The sequence below is a fragment of the Panthera tigris genome, chromosome E1, assembly GCF_018350195.1.
Source record: "Panthera tigris isolate Pti1 chromosome E1, P.tigris_Pti1_mat1.1, whole genome shotgun sequence".
Taxonomy (NCBI): Eukaryota; Metazoa; Chordata; class Mammalia; order Carnivora; family Felidae; genus Panthera; species Panthera tigris.
In genome coordinates, this window is record NC_056673.1 from 53,255,097 (window position 1) to 53,276,583 (window position 21,487).

A 21,487-nucleotide genomic window follows, 5' to 3' on the forward strand; every position below is an offset into this window, starting at 1 on the left:
TAGACAATGTAACCACCCTCCGGAGACTATGAAAGAAATCAAGCATCAAAATTGCAGTATGACTATTTGTAATTACTGTGTAATGGCTTGTTTTTAGGCATCTGCCTCTCCCACAATCTTTGAAGGCAGAGACCAAGTTCCTGGCTTAGACTTAGCCAGAGTGGCTGGCTTCATGGAATGAATGAATTTAATGAACTAATGGGGGAAAAAAAAAAACATGCAAATGCCTTATGAAAGAAAAAGAAAACAACGGATCTTTACAATACCAAGACCAGTCCTACCCCATCAGAAACCTGGTGGGAAAATAAAGAAACAGGGGTGCCTGGGTGGCCCAGCTGGTTAAGCGTCCGACTTCAGCTCAGGTCATGATCTCGCAGCTCACGGGTTGGAGCCCCGCGTCAGGCTCTGAGCTGCCAGCTCGGAGCCTGGAGCCTGCTTCCGATTCTGTGTCTCCCTCTCTCTCTGCCCTTCCCCTGCTCACACACTCTCTCTCTCTCTCAAAAATAAACATTAAAAAAAATAAAAAAGAAAAAAAGAAACAAACAATAATAGGAAGTCTTACTCCAAGCTCCTAGAATAGCACACAATTCCAAAACATCCCATTAAGAAGTGTGGATAGGAGATGAGAATGGGATGGAAGAAAAGAGGAGCCCAAACAGGGCAGTGGGTGGGGGAAAGCAGAGAGTATAGTTGTTACATCCAAAAAGTCTAGGGTGTGGCTGCGAAGGGGAAAAACTGAGCTTCCCTATCTGCTGGATTTCAGTGTCTCTCCTCTTTGCATCTGTCCGATACAGTCTCGCGGCCCGAACGTCCTTAGACGTTTCACCACTTCCCACCGTCTGCACGTCAAGCATGACTACAAGACCACGATGCCCTGGAGACGGAGGTGATACAAAGGAAGGGAAGTGCATGCATCTGGGGCTCATCACCAAGGGTCTTTGGGCCCCAGATAGAACCATAAATGGGTTTTATTTTGCTCAGTCGACAGACATGCCTTTAGCTCCCGGTGTGTGCCAGGCACCGTGCTGGGCCAGTCCCCAAGTGCTAGAAATCGAAGGTAAAAATGTGTGAGAACCCATATAGTCGTGCTTTTTCTGGGGAGAGGGTCTCCAGCAGGGGTTCTTCATCAGGGGCGAGGGCAGGACGGCAGGTGGCCCACAGAGCACTCGGTACATTCGGAAGGCGCCCCTTCTTCTGGGCAGCCCCAGCCTGGACCCAGGCTGACACCTCCAGCAACCGAAGTTGGGCTGCAGTTCAAACTCTTTGAGTTGGCAGGCTTGTGCGAGACCCACCCTGTCCTATTTTTTCTGCTCCCTTGGGGACAGTGCTGCAGGGAGCCTTTGGAAATGTCTGGGGCACTTCTGCCCCACTGTCACACAGACTAGCGGGTACTCCAGGTTTAGAGCGGCTGGGGACCAGGGCACAAAGCAACATGTAATGTGGTACCACAAAGAGCCATCCCACCCCCAAATGCCAATAACCCAACAGTGTATGGTTTTCATCAGGTGCTCGGGCGGTCTCCTCCCCACAAAACAGTCAAGACAGATGTTCTGAGGAAGATGGGTTAGGGTGGGGGAAGGGGTCACCATACGAGGGTCACCACATAAGAGGTAAGTAGCTACTTCAGAGCATCTAGACAGACATCACGGAAACCTCAGAAGAATTGCTACCTGCTTTTGAGCCAACATTTCTATTTAATTTACAATTTTTCAAATATTGAAATTTGACATTTTAAGAGGCGTATCTGTTTCTGAAGGGTAGGAAAACAGGCATCAGTCCCCTTTGCTGGTCCTAGCAGGCGACTCACTTCCCCTCCTAACCCCTCTGGCGGTGTCCCAGGGGTCTTGGAATCCTTGGAAACTGTGGATTTCACTTCTGTTAAGCTCCCTACAGATCAAAGAAGATAACTGCCAGGGTGTCTGGGTGGCTCAGGGCGCCTGACTTTGGCTCAAGTCATGATCTCAGGGTTCTCCCTCCCTCCCTTCCCCCCTCTCTCTCTCTCTCTCTCTCTCAAAAATAAATAAACATTAGGAAAAAAAAAAAGAAGATAATTGCCAATCGGTTCAAGGAAGACATTGTGCAGAGAAGATAAGACACATCAGCGTGTTCGATGCACGGTGGTGAAGAGTCCCTTTCCAGGTGAAGCAGTGTGGGCTGTCTGTGTCCCTGTGCCCAATGCAATGGCATATTGAAATGCCTCTGCCTTTGCACACCGAACAAAAGGGGAGAGAGGGTGGAAGGAAAGCAAGAGCCCCACAGCCCCATGCTACCCTCTCCTAACCAGACTTTCAGAGCACAGGTTTGCAGTTAAAATGTCCTGTTCTGCTGGTCAGGTCATATGATCAAAACTTGCCTCGGTCCAGCCTTCTGCATTCAGAATCTTAAACAAGCTTTTGGAGCCCACGGCTTCCCATCAGCAGGCCAGCGGGGAGGCCAGAAGCAGCTCGTTAGTTCTGGGAGAGCCGTTTCAATCTCGTCCTGGTTGCAGTCTTTCCGGTCCCCTCCCTTTGTTGTTAAACGGCGCATCCTCGAAGGCTTCCCTCCCTTCGCCCAGTGATGAAAACTGGCTGAGCGACAGGACTGTGAAATCCAATCACTAGCAAAAATCGGCCCTGAAGTCTTGGTCAGATAATAGGATCCCGTTAGATGCCAGGACAGAGTCTATCTACCCTCATTCCTAACTGCTTTTTTCTAGGCCGAGACAGGGGGAGAGCGCCAAGGGGAGACGCATGGTTCAATTAGACTCCTCAGGTGGAGTAATGTTGGATCAGAAGACTCTGCAAAAAAAGAAAATTAACATGGCAAAGCTTTATCCCCTGGCTGTGGCAGGCAGACAGGAAGCAAGGATATTTTGACACTAAGTGGTTAATAACTCTAATCAAGTTGGGCTGGATGATGGACGGGTTGAGGCATCATTACCAAGACAGACGCTAAGAAAGATGATGCCTCCAAGGAGAGGTTGGTTCTCCATAATAAACTTGAAGGGTGTCTAGACTCTCATGGGGCTCCGCCCCAAATGCATGGCAGGCAGGGACCCTGACAACAGATCGCCCGGATGAGTTTAATTAGCAGTGTAGCTGATGGGTTCTTGCTCTGCAAAGCCAACCCAAAGCAAAGGCCTGGGGGAGAACTTCACCCAGATCAGAGTCTCCAGAAAGAGGGGCGGGTGGAATCTGCCCGCATGGATCTCCAGACACACAGGGAAGCAAGGGTCTCTGAAGAGCTTTTCCAACTGCTGCAGCACCCCGGAACCGCTACTCTGGGGCCACGGGGGCACCACCGGGCCCAACAGAGACCGAGAGGCTTCTCCAAAGGCTGCCCACAGTTGGAGCAAGGGAGAAGCTAGCAGATTCACTGCTGTCTCAGAGAGAGAGGAGGGAAGGCAGGCACGCAGATCCCCTGACAGATGGGATGGGAAGGGGTGTGGGTGCAAAAAGAGAGGTTCTGACGGTGAGACGCAGAGAGGTGAGTGAGAGACACCAGAAGAGATGGAGAGACCAAGGGAAGAGACAGGATGAGATGAAACCACACAAGGGGTCAGGGATTCACCACACTCAGAGGTACTGGTCGACAGCGGGGAAAGGAGGGGAGAGGTTGCCATGGCAACACCCAGCAGGTCCCATAGCTGAGCCCAGAGAAGGCACCTGCAGCCCCCCATGGCCACACCCATGCTGCTTCCGTTAGCCTGTGCCAAAGCTCCCACTCGCAAACTCCAGGATCTCAGACCAGAAGCCGTTGTCCCAGACTTTCAGGTCCACTGAGGCAGACAGGCAGAGGAGGCCTCCCCCAGCTGTTCTTGGTAGGCTCAGGGTCCAGCAATCCTGGAGCAGCAAGGGGGCCTCAGCAAGTTACTCAGCCCAAACTTTCACACTGCCCATGAAGCCCCTCTATAACTTCCCTGACCACTAGCCCCCTAGCCTGTGCTTGAATCCTTCCAGTGATGGGCAGCTCAGCCTTCTGTACAATTCCAAAGCTTATCCCATCAACTTTCGTTCTCTGATCTAAGACCTTGTTCTATGTCCTGGGCAGAGAAAAAGTAAAGATGGACAAAGTCCATTCTGATGCTAGTGAACCGTGAGCCCAGGTTACTCCCACACCTACCATGCACCCTGACTCTAGCCCCTTGCTCTTCACCACACACACACACACACACACACACACACACACACACACACACGTTCTCTCCTCCTCACCTTCTGGTTCTCTATAATGTTTCACATCTATCTTATGGTATATTTTTCATTAACGATACATTTATGCTTCCTTAATTTCTTTAGGGATTTCTTTTCCCCATGAGAAACCTCTTCTTCCAGCTTAAGGATCACCTGTTCTTTTCCAGGGTGGCTCCTCTGTCCCTAAACTGGACCAAATGTAAATGTTGTACATCTGTCTGAGCACCTTGAGAGTATTACAGACCCAAATGTGCTCAATGACTGGAGAATCCACATACAAACCCGAAAGCTTTCTGTACTTTAAAAAAAAAATTAATGTTTTTATTTAGTTTTTGAGAGAGAGAGACAGAGAGAGACAGAGTGAGAACAAGCAGGAGAGGGGCAGAGAGACAGGGAGACACAGAATCTCAAGTCGGCTCCAGGCTCTGAGCTGTCAGCACAGAGCCTGACATGGGGCTCAAACCCATGAATCACAAGATCATGACCTGAGCCGAAGGCAGATGCTTAACTGACAGAGTCACCCAGGCTCCCGTTTCTGTACTTTTTAATAGGGGCAGCAAAATCTCCATAGTCTGTGCCAAAAAAAATCCCACATCCAGGCACCCTGAGCTCTGGGGCCATTTTTCCTGCCTTCCAGATAGAATAATGATGACTAATATTCATTGAGGGCATACAAAGCACTGAGTGCTGTCCTAAGCATTTACACACATCATCCACGTCCATCTACATAGCAGCTCCATGCGGTAATTACTATGATCCCCATTTTAGATAGAGAAGCTGAGGGTAAAAAGGAGGTTATGAAGGTTGCCCAAGGTCTTGTAGCTGCCCAAGGGCTGAGTCAGAATCCAAGCCAAGTTGTACCATATAACCTATTTTCTGGCCTGCTCTATACCATTTCTGTATTCTGACATCTCTTAGGAACCTGGTGGCTTTTCAAATATGTATGCCTTTCAGCTACCATAAACCCATAGACAACACCATACTTAATAGTGAAAGACTGAATGCTTTCTCCCTAAGATTAGGAATAAGGCAAGAATACCTCCTCTCATGACTCCTATTCAACAACATACTAGGAGCCTTAGCCAGTGCAAGTAAGTCAAGAAAAAGAAATAAAAGGCATACAGATTGGCTGGAAGTTAATGAAACAGTCACTATTCACAGACAGGACAGAGAAAATCCCAAGGAATCTACCAAAAAAACTCTCAGAACTAATAAATGAGTTCAGCCAGATTACAGGAACAAGACTAACACACAACATCTATTATATTTCTGAGCTAGCAATGAACAATTAGAAGTCAAAATTTCAAATACAGTATCATTTGTAATAGCACCATAAAAGGAATATTTAGGTATAAATCTAACCAAATATGTATAGGATATACATGCTGAAAACCACAAAACACTGACCAAAGAAGTCAAAGACAATGTAAGTAAATGGAGAGATATACCATGTTCATGAAATAGAAGACTAAGATTATTAAGGTGTCAATTTTCCCCATATTGATTTACAGAGTCAATGCAATCCCAGCCTAAAGCCCATCAGGATTTCTTTGTACATTTTAACAAACTGATTCTGAAATTATATAAAGGCAAAGGAGCTAGAATAACCAAAACAACTTTGAAAAAGAACAAAGTGGGAGGATGCATAATGTCTGATTTCAAGACTTATGATAAACCTACCATAATTAAAAGAGTGTGATACTGGTAAAAGGATAGGCACATAAACTAAAGCAGAACTCAGAGTCCAAACGCAGACCCATACCAATATGGTCAATTAATTTTTTACAAAAGCACAACGTCTATTCCATAGGGAAAGGTCGGTCTTTCCCACGCATAGTGCTGCAACAATTGAACATCTATATGAAAGAAGCTGAACCTCAAACTGTACCCCACTCCTTATCTAAAAATAAATAACTCGGGGCGCCTGGGTGGCTCAGTCGGTTAAGCATCCGACTTCGGCTCAGGTCACGATCTCGCGGTCCGTGAGTTCGAGCCCCGCATCAGGCTCTGGGCTGATGGCTCAGAGCCGGGAGCCTGCTTCCAATTCTGTGTCTCCCTCTCTCTCTGCCCCTCCCCCGCTCATGCTCTGTCTCTCTCTGTCCCAAAAATAAATAAAAACGTTAACAAAAATTTTTTTTTAATAAAATAAAATAAAAATAAAAATAAATAACTCAAAACAAAGGGTGCTGTGGGGGAGCACCAAGGACATATTCAAGACCCACTTACGGGATTGTCAGAAGCTTGCGTATGTTTTGTTGAACTATATAAAATGGCCTATTTGTCTTCCAAGAAGATTTGAATCTCCTTGAGGGTTTGTGCCTCCTAATTGTTTTTTTAATGTTTGTTTACTTATTTTGAAAGAGAGAGTGCAAGTTGTGGGGGGTGGGGGGCAGAGAGAGGGAGGGAGATAGAGAATCCTAAGCAGGTTCCGCAACATGAGCACAGAGCCTGATGTGGGGCTCGATCCCACAAAATGTGAGATCATGACCTGAGCCGAAATCAAGAGTCGGACGCTCAACCAATGAGCCACCCAGGTGTCCCTCCTAATTGTTTCTATATGTACAACAGGAGCTTCACTACTGGAAAGAACATAATCAATGTTTACTAATAAGGCTGACTTGAGCAAACTTTACTGAGGTTTGTTGAGGATCGGTGCCTTAAAATCACCAGGGGAGCCTCATCTGCTAGGAAAGACAGCAGATGTCTGACCCACCGTGTCTAAGAGCCGCAAAAGACATCTTATACAACCTCTCCTGCCATCTCCAGTGAACACCTCTGCCTCCCCTACCGGCTGATGATTAATTAGTTGAGGATTATCAAGGAGTCCAGGAGTCCTGAGAGTTAGTTCTGTCTGGGATCGTCAACTGGAAGACATTGGCACGTCCCTTAGTATCTCTAGCTCCAAAATGCCACAACCCTTGAAATCATGTTTCGTTGAGACAAACTGAATTAGTTTTAAGACACTTGGCGCTATTTACTTTCTTTGGCCCTCGGAAGGGAAATGCACTAGACAGGAAAAGAGAACAGAACTGCAGCGTGCACTCCCTGAAAAAGAGGAGGTCAGACCCTGCGTGCTAACAAAGGACGCCCAGGTCGATGGAGCTCATCACAGACTCCTTTTCTTTAAGGCAAGATTGCACTGACCCCATCCCAGATGCTAGCGTCGCTGTTGTTGATTTACATGGATTCAAACCCTACTCCTCATGCTCCCCTATCAGCCCCTGCCTTCTCTAAGGCTGCCTGTCTCAGTGAGTGGCACTTCCCAGTTCTATGGGCTCACAACCAGCTTCCATTCCTTCTCGGGCACTTCCCCTAACAGGCAAAAAGAAAAAAGATAAATAAACAAACGATGGTGTCACCCTGTGCTTCTTTCTCCAGCTTAAGGGGCTTCTGCAAAAAATAACATCTGAAAACCAAAACACAAAAAGACATGGAGAGAGCCCAGGTCGCCTGGCTTTGGCATCAGCCCCCTACATCTCTGGGTAATAAAAGCCTGGCAGGACTATGCTAATGGGGGCTGGCACTGCCCAAGCCACTTGTCTGTTTCCCAAAAGCATATTAAAAACGCATTTCCCAGTTTAATAGACTTATGAGCTGAAATGAATGTGTCAGAACTCTTATAAATATGATAGAACCTGCTAGCCCAGCAAATGTTAAATTTTGCATAAGGAGACTGTATCCCTAACTCCTCGGTAGACACTTCATGAATATTTCAAACAAAGAGCCCCAGCAGCTGCTCCAAAGGCTCCTGATGAATTAAATGGGTTTTTATTACTGCCAGGATTAGCCTCCTCCCGTCTCCTCTCGTGTTCTCCCCTCTCCCTCACTTCTGCTTGACAAACAAGCCCCTCCACGCTAATTGAGTTCCCAGAGCCTGGTCACGGACTGATCACGAAGGGGGACTGGTCAGTGCACTGGGTTGAAAAGTGTCCCCCCAAAACTCATGTCCACCCAGAACCTCAGAAAGGGACCTTCCTTGGAAACAGAGGCGTGAGTACAGATGTAATTAAGAGGCGGCCATACTGGATTAGTGCGGGTCCTAAAGCCAGCAACCGGGGTCTTTACGGGAGATGGAGAATCAGACGCAGACACACGAGGAACGAGGCCGGGTGCCAACGGCAGCAGAGACTGGCGCGGTGCGGCCACAAGCCAAGGAACGCCAGTGCCGCCAGAAGTTACGAGAGCCAAGGAAGGATCTTCCCTCAGAGCCTCCGGAGAGGGTGTGGTGCCGATGACACGAATTTCAGACTTCTGGTCTCCGGAGCCAGGAGAGTATAAATTTCTGTTGTTTAAGCTACCCAGTCTGCGGTATGCGGCCCTAGCAGGTGAATACTGTCAGGAGAGCATGTTTGCATGTCTACTTGTGTATTAATATTGATCTCCCCCAAAGCCATCTCTCATTTCGTGGGATGACGGCAGCGGGTAGCTGCGTTCCACCCCTTTAGCTTCACTGGCATAGATGGCCACACCTGCCAGCAGCCTTAGATCAGACTTAGGGGCGCCCGCGTGGCTCAGTGGGTCAAGTGCCTGACTTCAGCTCAGGTCATGATCTCACGGTTCGTGGGTTCGAGCTCTGCATCAGGTTCTGCGCTGACAGCTCGGAGCCTGGAGCTCTCTCTGCCTCTCCACCGCTTGTGTGCTCTCTCTCTCTCTCTCTGACTCTCTTTCTCAAAAATAAAATAAACATTCAAAAAATACAAAAAAAAAGATCAAACTTAAAATCCCCTAACTTTCTTTCTTGGTGCTGACTCCTAGTAACTTTTCAAATTCATTCAGTTCTTTTTTGTACCCTTTTCTCTATGTTCCCAGCCCATCCGGCTATGAGTCTAACAGATGAGGAGACAGAAATACCGTGAGAGAATCTAAAAGACAGAAAGAAACGTTTGCCACCTGGTATTCCTTTAGACTGGTTACCATCCACGGGAAGACGACTTTAAAAAAAAAAAAAAAATTGTTAAGCGCCGCCTTGGGCTGAGCGTGTGCCCCTCAAATTCCTTTGTTGAAGCCTTAACCTGTGTACCCCAGCAGGTAACTGTATTCGGAGACAGGATCTTTCAAGAGGTAATTAGGTTAAAATGAGGTCATTAGGGTGGGCTCTCATCCAATTTAGGTGGAAGAGATAAGGACACCTCACACAGAGAGGGAAGGACTCAGGGGAGAAAGCGGCCACCTACGAACCAAGGAGAGAGGGCTCAGAGGAAACCAGTCCTGCAGACACCCTGACCCCAGACTTCCAGTCTCCAGAACAGGGAGAAAATAAACTTCTGCTGTTGAAGCCACCCAGTCTGTGGTCCTTTGTTATGGCAGCCCGAGCAGATTTATACAAGTCTAAGCAAGTGCCATTATTGCTTCTAAGCCTCGTGAAAATGCGCTCCCCAAACTGACTGCCTCCCTTAGAAGAAGGCGCACACACAGGCTAAGCAACACTTGAGTGTTAACTATCAGGTGAAACGTAACGTCTTCAGAAGCAAAAGAATCTATAAAATGGACCCACCCAGTAATGCCTCCAGGAGCTGGGACATGCTAACAGTCACTCATACCCCCACGCAGAGCCCTGTCCAACAGGGTATTTCTTTTTTTTTTTTTTTTAATATTTATTATTTTGAGAGAGAGAGAGAGAGAGGGAGAGAGACAGAGCATGAGCAGGGAAGGGGCAGAGAGAGAGGGAGACACAGAATCCGAAGCAGCTCCAGGCTCTGAGCTGTCAGCACAGACCCCCGATGCGGGGATCGAACCCCCGAACCGTGAGATCATGACCTGAGCCGAAGCCAGACACTTAACTGACTGAGCCACCCAGGCGCCCCTCCAAGAGGGCATTTCTGTATTACTTCCGTATTTCCTTCAACGTCCAGGATGCCAGAGAGCTCCTGGTAATTATTTTTGTTGAATGCTTTGCTCTTCATCGTTCTGCAAAATATTTTCATATTTTCCTGTATTAAGATGTGGCACATTGCTATTGCCATGTGCTGACAGGTTTGGTTCATTCCCAACCTTTTAACGAAGAAACCCAGGTTGCAGGCCCCGGTCCAGAAAGCAGGTAACAATGCCAGGGCCAGCCTATTTTCCAGGCCCCTGACAACTCTCAATTAGGCCAGGAAAAGACTTTAAAGTGTCCCCTAATCAACCAATTACAGGGGAGGTGAGGTGTCTAACTGCTAAAACCACATGCCAGGACATTAAACTTACGGGAAAAACTGTGAAGTTATTCTTGCAGCTTTAGAGATCTTACTGATAAAAAGTCAAAACTACTAATAAACATCTCAGAGATTTCCCTAACCACGCTATTTTGGAGACCTAACTACAAAGAAACACTCAGAATTTCTCCTAGGAGCTACATTGGACTCTTGATAGATTTCAGTTTACTGAATTTGCCTATAAGTATTGGTGACAGAGGGAGCGTCTCCTTTGAAGAAGACTCAAAGTCAGAAGATATAGAATAAAGAAAAAAGCGATTGTCACAGGAGCTTGGGAGCTGTTTAAGTAAGCCCTCTTTGCTTCCCTAGGATTAGGCTACTACAAGGAATTTCATTGCCAAGGACATCTAGCAGCTGGGAGTTGAATACACATGGGTGGACTCACAGAGAGAACAGGCAGTTGTCTTCCGAGAGGGGATTTCTCCCTGCACAGGGGGAAGAGAATAGAGCCCTCCCCTGGTACCCCACAGCTACCTAAAAGTATAATCCTCCAAAGGCCAACCAGTGTGGAAATCCAACGAACAGGTTCATCATCCAGCTGCAGAAACTGTCCCCAGTTAAAATGCAAACACTGGAGGGGCGTCTGGGTGGCTCAGTTGGTTGAGCGTCCGACTTCGGCTCAGGTCACGATCTCGCGGTCCGTGAGTTCGAGCCCCACGTTGGGCTCTGTGCTGACAGCTCAGAGCCTGGAGCCTGCTTCAGATTCTGTGTCTCCCTCTCTCTCTGACCCTCCCCCGTTCATGCTCTGTCTCTCTCTGTCTCAAAAATAAATAAACGTTAAAAAAAAATGCAAATACTTGAGCAGGAATAAAACACTGTCGGTTGCCGGACAGCTCCGTGTTCCGCGGTGTTGTCCAGTGTTTTCCCAGAGGCATCTAAGGGATGATGCTTAACAGGGAAAACGGGAGAGTTCAAGATTAAAAGAGGACAGCATGATATCCAGTGGACAAATGAGGGTTCCTGAGGAGGGAGAATGACACCAGGGAACACCTGAACTCCATCCCGGTTGTGAACGGACAGCCCGGTAGGTGCTAATCTGGGCATCAGGCACTTGGGAACCTTGAGTCAGAAGGGGCAAATTCTCTCTCCCAAGATCAGTTCTGTCTCCACAGGAGGGTACTACCTAGCAAGTCAGTAGCATAACCGAGAAGGAATTTGACATTTTAGACTAAAATACAAACAAATAAAGGCTGCCGGTGGGCTGGTGACGGTAGCTCAGGCAAGCGTATAACCCGCTTGACATTAGGTTTGCATTGGTTTCGCTTTGTAAAACATGCCTTCGAATCTGCCAGGCTGTCTAGGTAGAATTATTCCTGCCTGGTGATTTCTCCCATTATGAAAGAACAGGACACTAAAGGAAAATCTGTTTCTAACTGGAGTTTCTTACAGCTTATGCTTGCCTGACTCAAGTCCCCATTCACTTACCCCTCCAATAAGCTTTGGAAAGGTTTACAGAAAATAAAGTAAGTGCCACGTCATAACTAAATAATTTCCCAAATTTAATCTGTCTCTTTCTCTACTGGAAAATAATACCCATTCCTGCTCCTTCCACCGATAACACAGAATTACAGACAATTCTCCATCTGCTATGTTAATGGACCAATGAAAAACAAACAAGCAAACAAAAAACCTCATTCTTGAAGAGTTTCAACATCCTCAGAACAAACAACAGACTGAAATGGATAGCTACCAATTAGTAAAAGAAGGGACTGATTCACTTTTTACTACCCTTCTTTAGCCTAAAAGGAGTGCCAATAAAAATAATAATAATAAAAATCCCACTGGGCAGCTGAATGGGTAAGGTAGAGGCAGAAAAAACCCAAGATCTAGATGAACATTGGGGTCATGGCACCATCTGAAGAAAGATGGATGTTTTGGAGTTTTGCCTTCTAAAAACACCTATTATTATGTATGAAATGTCAAGAGATACATGAACCCTTTGGTGCCCATTCATGGACCCCCGATATACAGAACCTCTAACCTAATATCTAGAATTTACTCAACAACATAACTGCCCACAGAGGTATACGTATAGGAATGCTCTCTGCCACATTCTTTATAAAAGCAAAAGACTGAAAACAACCTATAGGGCCATCAAGAGGGGACTAAGTAAGTAAGATGATAGCCAATAACATGAATGGCATGGATCTATGAGCATCCCAGGAAACTAAGGCTAAAATGTATTGCTTGGTGAAAAACACAAGGTTCGAAACCATGAGCCAAGCACGACCGTATGAACGTACCATTTCTGAAAGGACCCACAAGAAAGAGTGTGTGTGTGTGTGTGTGTCTGAGATGGATGCCTGGACCGTAAAAGAGTTGAGGTTGGAAGAAAAATTACTTCTCCGTTTTTAATCCATGTGATTACTTTTTTAATTAAAAGAAAGCCAGTTGGAGAGAGAGAGAAATAAACAGCCGAATTGAAAGAGAGAGAGATTGACTGATGGTTTTAAAAGAACTTCTGGTCTAGCTAATCCCAAAATATCCCCAGCCTTGAGAAGAGTTGCCATCGTGAAACATTAGGCACCAGGAGCTAAACAGGAAAAGTATCTCATAAATGCTTTCCCCGGCTCCGTGGGGTTGCCACCGCCACTCAGAATAGCTGAATCTTCTCTCCCACAGTGTGGCTTCTCTGGCTTTTCCTCTTGCTGAACCAATTATGGGACATTATGACAGCGGCACCAATATTATTTTTTAAAGGCTAATGTTATTCACTAAACACCCATTAAGCCGATCTCCACGTTGCACTTACAGCCAGCTTAAGGGCACATCCAGATGGCACAAATAATGCATATTCGGGCTTGATCTGCGTGAGGCCAGTCAGCAAATAGCCATTATCGGTTTTAGGGTTGTCAACTGCCTGACATCCACAGGCGTGTCCAAGGGAGCAGCAGAGAGACCTTTCTGGAGATGGCTGGCATCCCTCAGTCTCGGCGAATTATCTTTGTGCTCCCCGCAAGGGATCTTTGCCTTTGCGTCTGACCAGTTAGCAATGGCGACTAGAGGTAGCCTGGTAACAGGCCTCGGCGTTCCTGAGCAGAGGACAGGACTTCATCTCCCTCCCCCACAGCCTCCACCCCCACTCACCGCTTCACCCTGGGTTGCCAAGAAGACCCCACGGTCCCAGGAGGCCCCCCTGCACGGCCTACTCCCACTGGCTCTATGTTCTCACGGCCCCACTGGACAAGGTCTAGCACAGGGGACTGACACTGTTTTCACTGACACGCTCTGAACCTTCCCCCGTGTGGCCTTGAAGACAAAACAAAACCAAAAAAATGGGATAGAATAAAATCTGGTCAACTTTTTCATCCTAGAGAAGGCTCAGAATCAGGACTTTTGTAAAGTCTTCAGAGGGGTCCACAGGAGTGCTAGCCCGGTATGGCCAGTAAGAGCTGACACGTGTTCCCACGGTTCGGCACGAAAAGTGACAAGCTTTCCTGGAGGACAGTTCGTGACTCCCCGATAGAAAAGGAACAGTGGACAACACCTGAGTCGCTCTGATTGGAGTACGAATGGCACGTGTGATGGGAGGCAGGGGGCAGATTTTTCCGTGCTAAGACCTCTAGTACGTGAGCTGATGTTAGATGAGTTTCCACTTCCTGGTTACATCCCCCTAGGAAGCTGTAAGAGGCAGAGAGGATCAACCCGAGTGGGGAAGATATTCGAGTTCCCCATGAATAATTCATGCAGGGCACAGTCTGAACACAGATCGGAGAACCAGCATCGCTCTAACATTTACTCCCCCTGAGGTCTAGAGATTCGTCGTAGCCTACACATGGCAAAAAGATTGAATTAAAATACCAGCACGGAAGTGTGAAAGGGCTTTTCTCCCTTGAATCACCAAGCCAGTCTGCTTCTGCCCAATTCACTCAAGAGAGAACTCCGTCAGGGGGCGCCTGGGTGGCTCAATCAGTTAAGCATCTGACTCCTGATTTCAGCTCAGGTCATGATCTCACAGTTCATGAGATCAAGACCCGCATCAGGCTCTGTGCCGACAGTACAGAGCCTGCTTGGGATTCTCTCTCTGTCCACCGCCCCCCCCCCCCCAAAAAAAGTAAAAATTAAAAAAAGAGAGAGAGAGAGAGAGAGAACTCTGTGCAGGGGAGGAGGTGTCTGTTCTCAATATCTTTTGCACGTCTGTGGCCTACAGAGGAAGTGGGAAGGGCAGGGGCCAGAGAAAGAAAGGCATCCACCTCTCCTCATGCTAATGGACCCTTAAATGGCCAAATGCCTTGACTGAGTGAGCAAGGAAGGGGCAAGGAGGGGCAGTCTTACCCCGACACCAGAAACCAATGTACTCCTGCCCGTGCACCTTCCACTCCTTGTCAGTGGGCACCAGCCCCTTCCACACCTCCCCCCTGGGGATTTATGAACTGTGATGAGATCCCTCTCGGGGAGCGCACTCCCTCTACCTTAAGAGTTTTCTGGCTCCAAACTGAATCAGTGAGAGAAACATCCACAGTTTCCCAGATGAATCAAAAAAAAGAAAAAAAATGAAAGTCACACGAGTGGAAAGGAGCATTTAGGGTCTGTCAGGGATGGGGAGACGGAGGGACAAACGCCAGATGCTGTGACCCAGACCAGCCCTGCCCCATCAGAGGGGTCCCTGCCCACTCAGCCAAGCTGGAAAGACGATGGAAAGGCACTGTGAGCTCCTGTGCGGGAAGCAGGTGGTTTGGAGAACGACAAGAAAGGAAGGCATGGGGCCAGACACCCGTTCAGCGCCGTCCAACTGCGGGGTGAGGAATTCGGATGGACAGAACACCTGCCGTTTCCCACCTATCCTGCCTGACTCAGCCCCGGGTCTGCAGGGAGCTTGCCTGAAAGAAGCCCAGCTCTACCTATCCGGATGGAAAGTTCACTCTCGGGGAAGAGCAGCCTGGGACCCTCAGCGTCAGACTTCTTCATCAACGCAGGGGCGAAGTTCAGTGCCAGGGCCGTTGGGGGGTCTTCTGCGGCACCCTGAAACAAGAAGCAGTGATGTCACTGTAACACCCCCACGACCTTCATCCCCCAGACTCCTCCAGCCTCAGAGCTGCCCACGCAGCTGGCCGGTCTCTACCAAAAGCACCAGACCCAGATGTCTGGCCAGGCCGGCTCACAAGGAAGACAACTCACTTTCTGGGCGTGGGACTTTCGGGGTGACAAAAACTCTGGGGTCCGAGGATCGATGCTGATCCTAGAAATGGGAAAAACACGTACTGGGAAAGATGGGGCCCCATCCCACGCTTCATGACTGCAAGGCAACGGCACAAGAGGCTCCGTTCCTGAACTGTCGAAAGAAGCCAATATAGCAGGTTGTCTCAGACGGCAGCCTCGCTCTGGAACAAGGTCAACATTCTTGGTAACTGACCACCTTCACGTTTCTCATGAGATCAAAAGGGGAGGAGAGCCAAACAAAAGCACCTCAAAAGAAGGAAACAGGGACAGTCCCGGGGACCCAACATATCTGGTGTGAAGTCCAGACAGACCCTAAGACAGCCATGTCACCCTTGTGCTTTGTAACTAGTTAATGTGACAGTTTTTACATCAACCAGGCAAAGTCTGGATTTTGAGCCCCCTGTTTATGTAACAAAACCTTATTTACCGCCAACTTCGTGCAGACTTGGGGAACAAGACAAAGTCACAGCTTTTCATGGAGGCTATATTCGAGTAGGAACAGATAAATGAATCCATAATGGGGCCAACCTTCTCTTCCAAAGCCATCCACGGAACCCCCCCCCCACCCTGCTGACAGTTTACAATGTGTAAGATCTCGACGGGAATGAGGAAGATGGGTAAGTCCCCCCCAAAATGGCTTTCATCCTCCACTTTCATCCAAACATGTTGATACTAGTTGCTAAGGGAAGGGTAGTAGAATCATCGCAATGGGCAAAAAAAAAACATAAAAACAAAAAAAAAACACAGATATTTTTTGAAACCCAGGCAAACGTAGTTCCAAACAGAAGTTTCCATTTAAAATATGTGTCTCTAATATGGGAGAGGAGAAGGCTGATGATCCAGTGAAATGCATCCATTTACAAGCAACTGCTAAAATTCTTGCTTAAGCTTCTTTCATGAAGGAATCTCACCAAAGTTATGGCTGACTGTGTCTCACACACATGCATGCATACGCGTGTGCACACACACACACACACACACACAAACGCACCTTCCTGTTTTCTGTGGATCAGGAATCAGAAAGAGAATCTAATAATTCAGATCGCTTATTCAATTATTTCTTTATAATTAATGGTTGCAAATGAAAACATAAGCCTCCCTCATGTCCTCCCACTTGTCCAATACATCGATATTATTCTAATCATTTTATTTACAACACCCTCTATGAGACACGTTAATAAGCGTGCCGACAGTCGTTAAACTTTTATTTTATTTTATTTTATTTTATTTTATTTTATTTTATTTTATTTTATTTTATTTATGTTCATTTTTGAGAGAGAGAGACACACAGAGCATAAGTGGGGGAGGGTCAGAGAAAGAGGGAGACACAGAATCTGAAGCAGGCTCCAGGCTGCAAGCTGTCAGCACACAGTCTGATGCGGGGCTGGAACTCACGAGCCGTGAGATCATGACCTGAGCCGAAGTTGGATGTTTAACAGACCTAGCCACCCAGATGCCCCTGGACTTTTTAATTTTTTTAATGTTTTTTTTTTCTTTTTTTAACATTTTTTACATTTTAACATTTTAACATTTATTTTTGAGACAGGGAGAGACACAGCATGAACAGCGGAAGGTCAGAGAGAGGGAGACACAGAATCTGAAACAGGGTCCAGGCTCTGTGCTGTCAGCACAGAGCCCGACGCGGGGCTCAAACTCACGGACCGTGAGATCATGACCTGAGCTGAAGTCGGCCGCTTAACCGACTGAGCCACTCAGGCGCCCCTTAATGTTTATTTTTGAGAGTGAGAGAGAAAGAGAGAGGGAGAAACAGGGCGTGAGCAGGGGAGAGGCAGAGATAAGAGGGGAAACACAGAATCTGAAGCAGGCTCCAGGCTCTGAGCTGTCAGCACAGAGCCCGATGCGGGGCTCGAACTCAGAAACCGTGAGATCATGACCTGAGCCTAAGTTTGATGCTTAACGGACTGAACCACCCAGATGCCCCCCACCTTTTTTTTTTAAAACTTGTTCTAAAAGGGGAAACAAAGATGCCTCGTGGCTGTGTCTGAGCTTCCCTCATTAGAGTCCTCGGGTCCCTTTACGGAGTCCTAGGGGCTACAGGATCTCACTGGCTCTGTCACTGGGAGAAGCACAAAGCAAGGCAGCCTGTCACAGCATATCACAGTCAAGGCTGGCACTACAGATGGACAGAATCATGGGGACAGAAGGGACTTCGAGAGGGCCAGTCCCGCCCCCTGCTGAAACCCCCCGTCAGCACCCCCGAGGGACAGCTGGTGTCTGTGCTTGTGCCGTGGGCCATATCGTCACAGCTCTTTGTTTCTATGCTTTAATTATTTCCAATTCTACACCTCACCCTGACATCGAGGAACCACCGCAGCCCTAAAAGACGCGTGTCGCTACGAGCTTGTGTCGGCTGATTCTCCTGCCTTGGTCTTCCTTCTTTTTACAACGTGATTGACGCGCACCTGGGGAAAGCAGATGAAAAGAGAGCCGCTTCGTTGCGCAGAAATGCCACAGCGTTCAGATGCTCGAGGCTGGTTACTTGGCCCATTTAGCAAGGTGCAGCTTGGGCAGAGCTGGGTGTAGCCGACAACAGTGGTTTTCAACCGCGGTGATTTTGCCCCCCAGGCAGGGCACACTGGCAGTGGGCTCTTCTCTGTGTGCGTGGGGTGGGGGACAGGAGTGGCACCGGCATCTAACGGACAGCAGCCAGGGGGGTGCCGCCCAGGACAGCCCCCCCAACAAAGAGTGATCCAGCCAAGCGTCAACAGGCGGAGGCTGGGGAACGCTTTAGAACAACTTAGGACGGGGGGGGGGGGGGGCGCCTGGGTGGCTCAGTCGGTTGAGCGGCCGACTTCAGCTCAGGTCATGATCTCGCGGTCCGTGAGTTCGAGCCCCACGTCGGGCTCTGTGCTGACAGTTCAGAGCCTGGAGCCTGTTTCAGATTCTGTGTCTCCCTCTCTCTCTGACCCTCCCCCGTTCGTGCTCGGTCTCTCTCTGTCTCAAAAATAAATAAACGTTAAAATAAATTAATTAATTAAAAAAAAAAAAAGAACAACTTAGGACGGGCAGGGCCCCAAAGCTCCCCATGTTGTTCGTGGTGCTGGAAACTCACAGGCCCTCTTTTTCACTGCGAAGGGAAGACTTCTGCCACTTTGTCTTGGAAGGCCACTCGCCTTCCTGCATCTGGCAAACTCTTATTAAGCATCAACTGTATACCAGAACTGTGCCAGGTTCTGGTCCAAGTAGCCCAGCCCCCTGGGCTCCTGAATCTTGGCACTCTCCTTCCGGAGACAGACAATAAACTAATACCGGATATAAAACAGAGCGCCAGGAAGCGATAATGCAAGGAGAAAGAGGAGGCCCAACCGTTCCCACGGCGTTCCTAGCACAGCGGAGTCCTCGCTGGGTTCCCGGCGTGAGCCGGGCTCTGTCCCAGCACCTGAAGGTGCGCCAGCTGGTCGCGAACTGTTACAGACGGCGTGCTCCTCCAGGCAAAATGCTGAGGGAGGCCTCTCCGAGACCGTGGCGTTTGTGCAAAGACTTCAAACTAAGGCAAGAAGCCGCCAGGATTTCTGGAGACCGTGTTTCAGGCCAGACACGGCAAGGCAAGCGTCCCCTTTCCCCGCCGTCTGCGTTTACCATTTTATCCCCCCTCCAACTTCACTTAGAAGCTGGCCTTCTAAAAGCGAGACAAGGACCCAGCATATTCCACCTGTCCCCAGCCTCCTCCGGTGCGCCCCATCCCACACCTCGCCTCCGAAGGCCTGGGGCGAGCCATGCAGCAGAGAGCCGCGGGGGGCATCCGGGGCGAAGCCAAGGACGACGTCTACACCCACGCCCCGGCAGCACTCTCCACGTGCCTCTGAGCCCAGGCACCGGCCGGCCTCCCGGGGCTCCTTCCAGACTCCCTTCTGGGATTCTCAATGTCCCTGCCCTCCACTCTCAACCGCCGATGAGGAAAACAGAAATAGAAACACATCCCTTGAAATTTCCAGGAATGGTCCCAGTGGGGGATGGTGACCCTGCTCTGGTGGCTTTATCATAATGCCCCTGAAGGTGGGGGGAAAGCCAGGAAGCATCTGTGGGACCGTCCCGCAGGGCTGACACTGCCAGCCCCCCACCCCCACCCCCACGCTCCTCAGAGCCTCGTCTGCTCCTGGAGCACTCACACGGCAGGTGGAGGGAGCACTGCCTTAAACACAGAAGGCCTTGGCCTGCATGTGAGTGACCCCAGTGAGAAATTCCTTCTCTGCATCCTCCTCTTGCTTTGCTGATGGGAGCACAGCCTTCTTTACTTGATGTTAGCATGTCCTTACATTTCTGGGGCTTTCCTTTTCTTTCTTTCTTTCTTTCCTTCTTTTCTTTCTTCCTTTCTCTCCTTCCTTCCCTTTTCTTTCTTTTTCTTTCTTTCTTTATTTCTTTCTTTCCTTCCTTCCTTCTTTTCTTTCCTTCTTTCTCTCCTTCCTTCCCTTTTCTTTCTTTCTTTCCTTCCTTCTTTTCTTTCTTTCTTTCTCTCCTTCCTTCCCTTTTCTTTCTTTCTTTCCTTCCTTCTTTTCTTTCTTTCTTTCTCTCCTTCCTTCCCTTTTCTTTCTTTCTTTCTTTCTCTCCTTCCTTCCCTTTTCTTTCTTTCTTTCTTTCTTTCTTTCTCTCCTTCCTTCCCTTTTCTTTCTTTCTTTCTTTCTTTCTTTCTTTCTTTCTCTTTCTTTCTCTCCTTCCTTCCCTTTTCTTTCTTTCTTTCCTTCTTTCTTTCTTTCTTTCTTTCCTTCCTTCTTTTCTTTCTTTCCTTCTTTCTCTCCTTCCTTCCCTTTTCTTTCTCTTTCTTTCTTTCTTTCTTTCTTTCTTAAATCTTCTGCAAAGCTTTTCCAATTGTGCTTCCTACTCAAACCTTGAGGGTCCCGCGAGGACAGGAAGGTGAGAGCATGATCCTTTCCAGGGCAGACATTTGACTAATGCAAGCTGCTCAGCTCTCCACTGCAGCCCTGACAGCCGGCTCAGCCATCCATCAGACGGGGATGGGTCCCCCTGCTCTCCCTGACAGCTGCAGCCGGGCTCCTGGCACTCCAGGCCCTTCAGGGTTGCCCTGTCACCCTGCAGCTCCCAAATGTCAAGCTGCCAGACACACAGGCCCCTTCCCAAGCCACCAGTCTTGATTTTCTTCTGCACCACCCCCTCCCCCAAGCCCTCCTCCTGCCCTCCTCCCCGACCCCTACACCCCCCTCCAAATCCAGTTTCGTCCCGAAAGCAGGGGTGGGTGCTGCTGGGAGGCACCAGGCAACACCATCAAGGGCCGTGGAACTTGAGATCACTGTCTTCTTGTGACAGAATTATTATTGTTATTACTAATGTTGTTGTTAATGGCTCAGAGCGAGTGTCCGGTTCAGAACAAACACAACAATTTCCACTCACTCTGGAAAGGCTGTGCAAAAGGGGCAGGACCTGGAGAATAATTAGCACTTCCCAGAAGCAAAAGAGAAGGAATGCAGAGAAAAGGAAAGGACGAAATAAAAGTGGGGGAGGGAGAAAGGAAGCAGCCCCACGATATGCCTTACATGGAAACATAAAGGCTTTGGGGCGCCTGGGTGGCTCAGTCAGTTAAGCGTCCAACTCTTGATTTTGTCTAGGTCATGATCTCACGGTTGTAAGATCAAGCCTGCGTCAGGCTCTGCACTGATCATGGAACCTGCTTAGGATTCTCTCTCTCTCTCTCTCTCTCTATCTATCTCTCTCTCTCTCTCTCTCTCTCTTTCTCTCCCTCCCCTGCTCAAGTTCTCTCAAATAAAAAGAAAACACACAGGTTTCAAGAAATCATACATATATCTCCTCTAAGAAATACTGTCCGGGGACTACTCATCAGGGTTTGCTGCCCCAGGCACGAGCCTGAAGTTTCTAGAGCCCCAGAGAAATCAGTCCCACAAGGAAAAGCCTAGAGTGTAGCCAAGAGCATGTAGTCACATCCAGACAAAAAAGTCCGCAACAGCAAACAGCAGCCCCCGGGCAGGG

General features: G+C 48.4%; 1 protein-coding gene across 3 annotated transcripts in view; it reads right to left on the reverse strand.

Moving 5' to 3' along the window:
• SLC39A11 (solute carrier family 39 member 11) overlaps nt 1-21,487 on the reverse strand; it is a 340,276-nt gene that overhangs the window by 222,017 nt on the left and 96,772 nt on the right. For 2 of the 3 annotated variants that reach the window (XM_007073448.3, XM_042966406.1), the window contains exon 5: nt 15,187-15,328. In XM_007073448.3, the coding sequence (XP_007073510.1) occupies nt 15,187-15,328 (142 nt within the window). The remainder of the gene's footprint in view (nt 1-15,186; nt 15,329-21,487) is intronic. The other variant, XM_007073449.3, reaches the window with a different exon arrangement.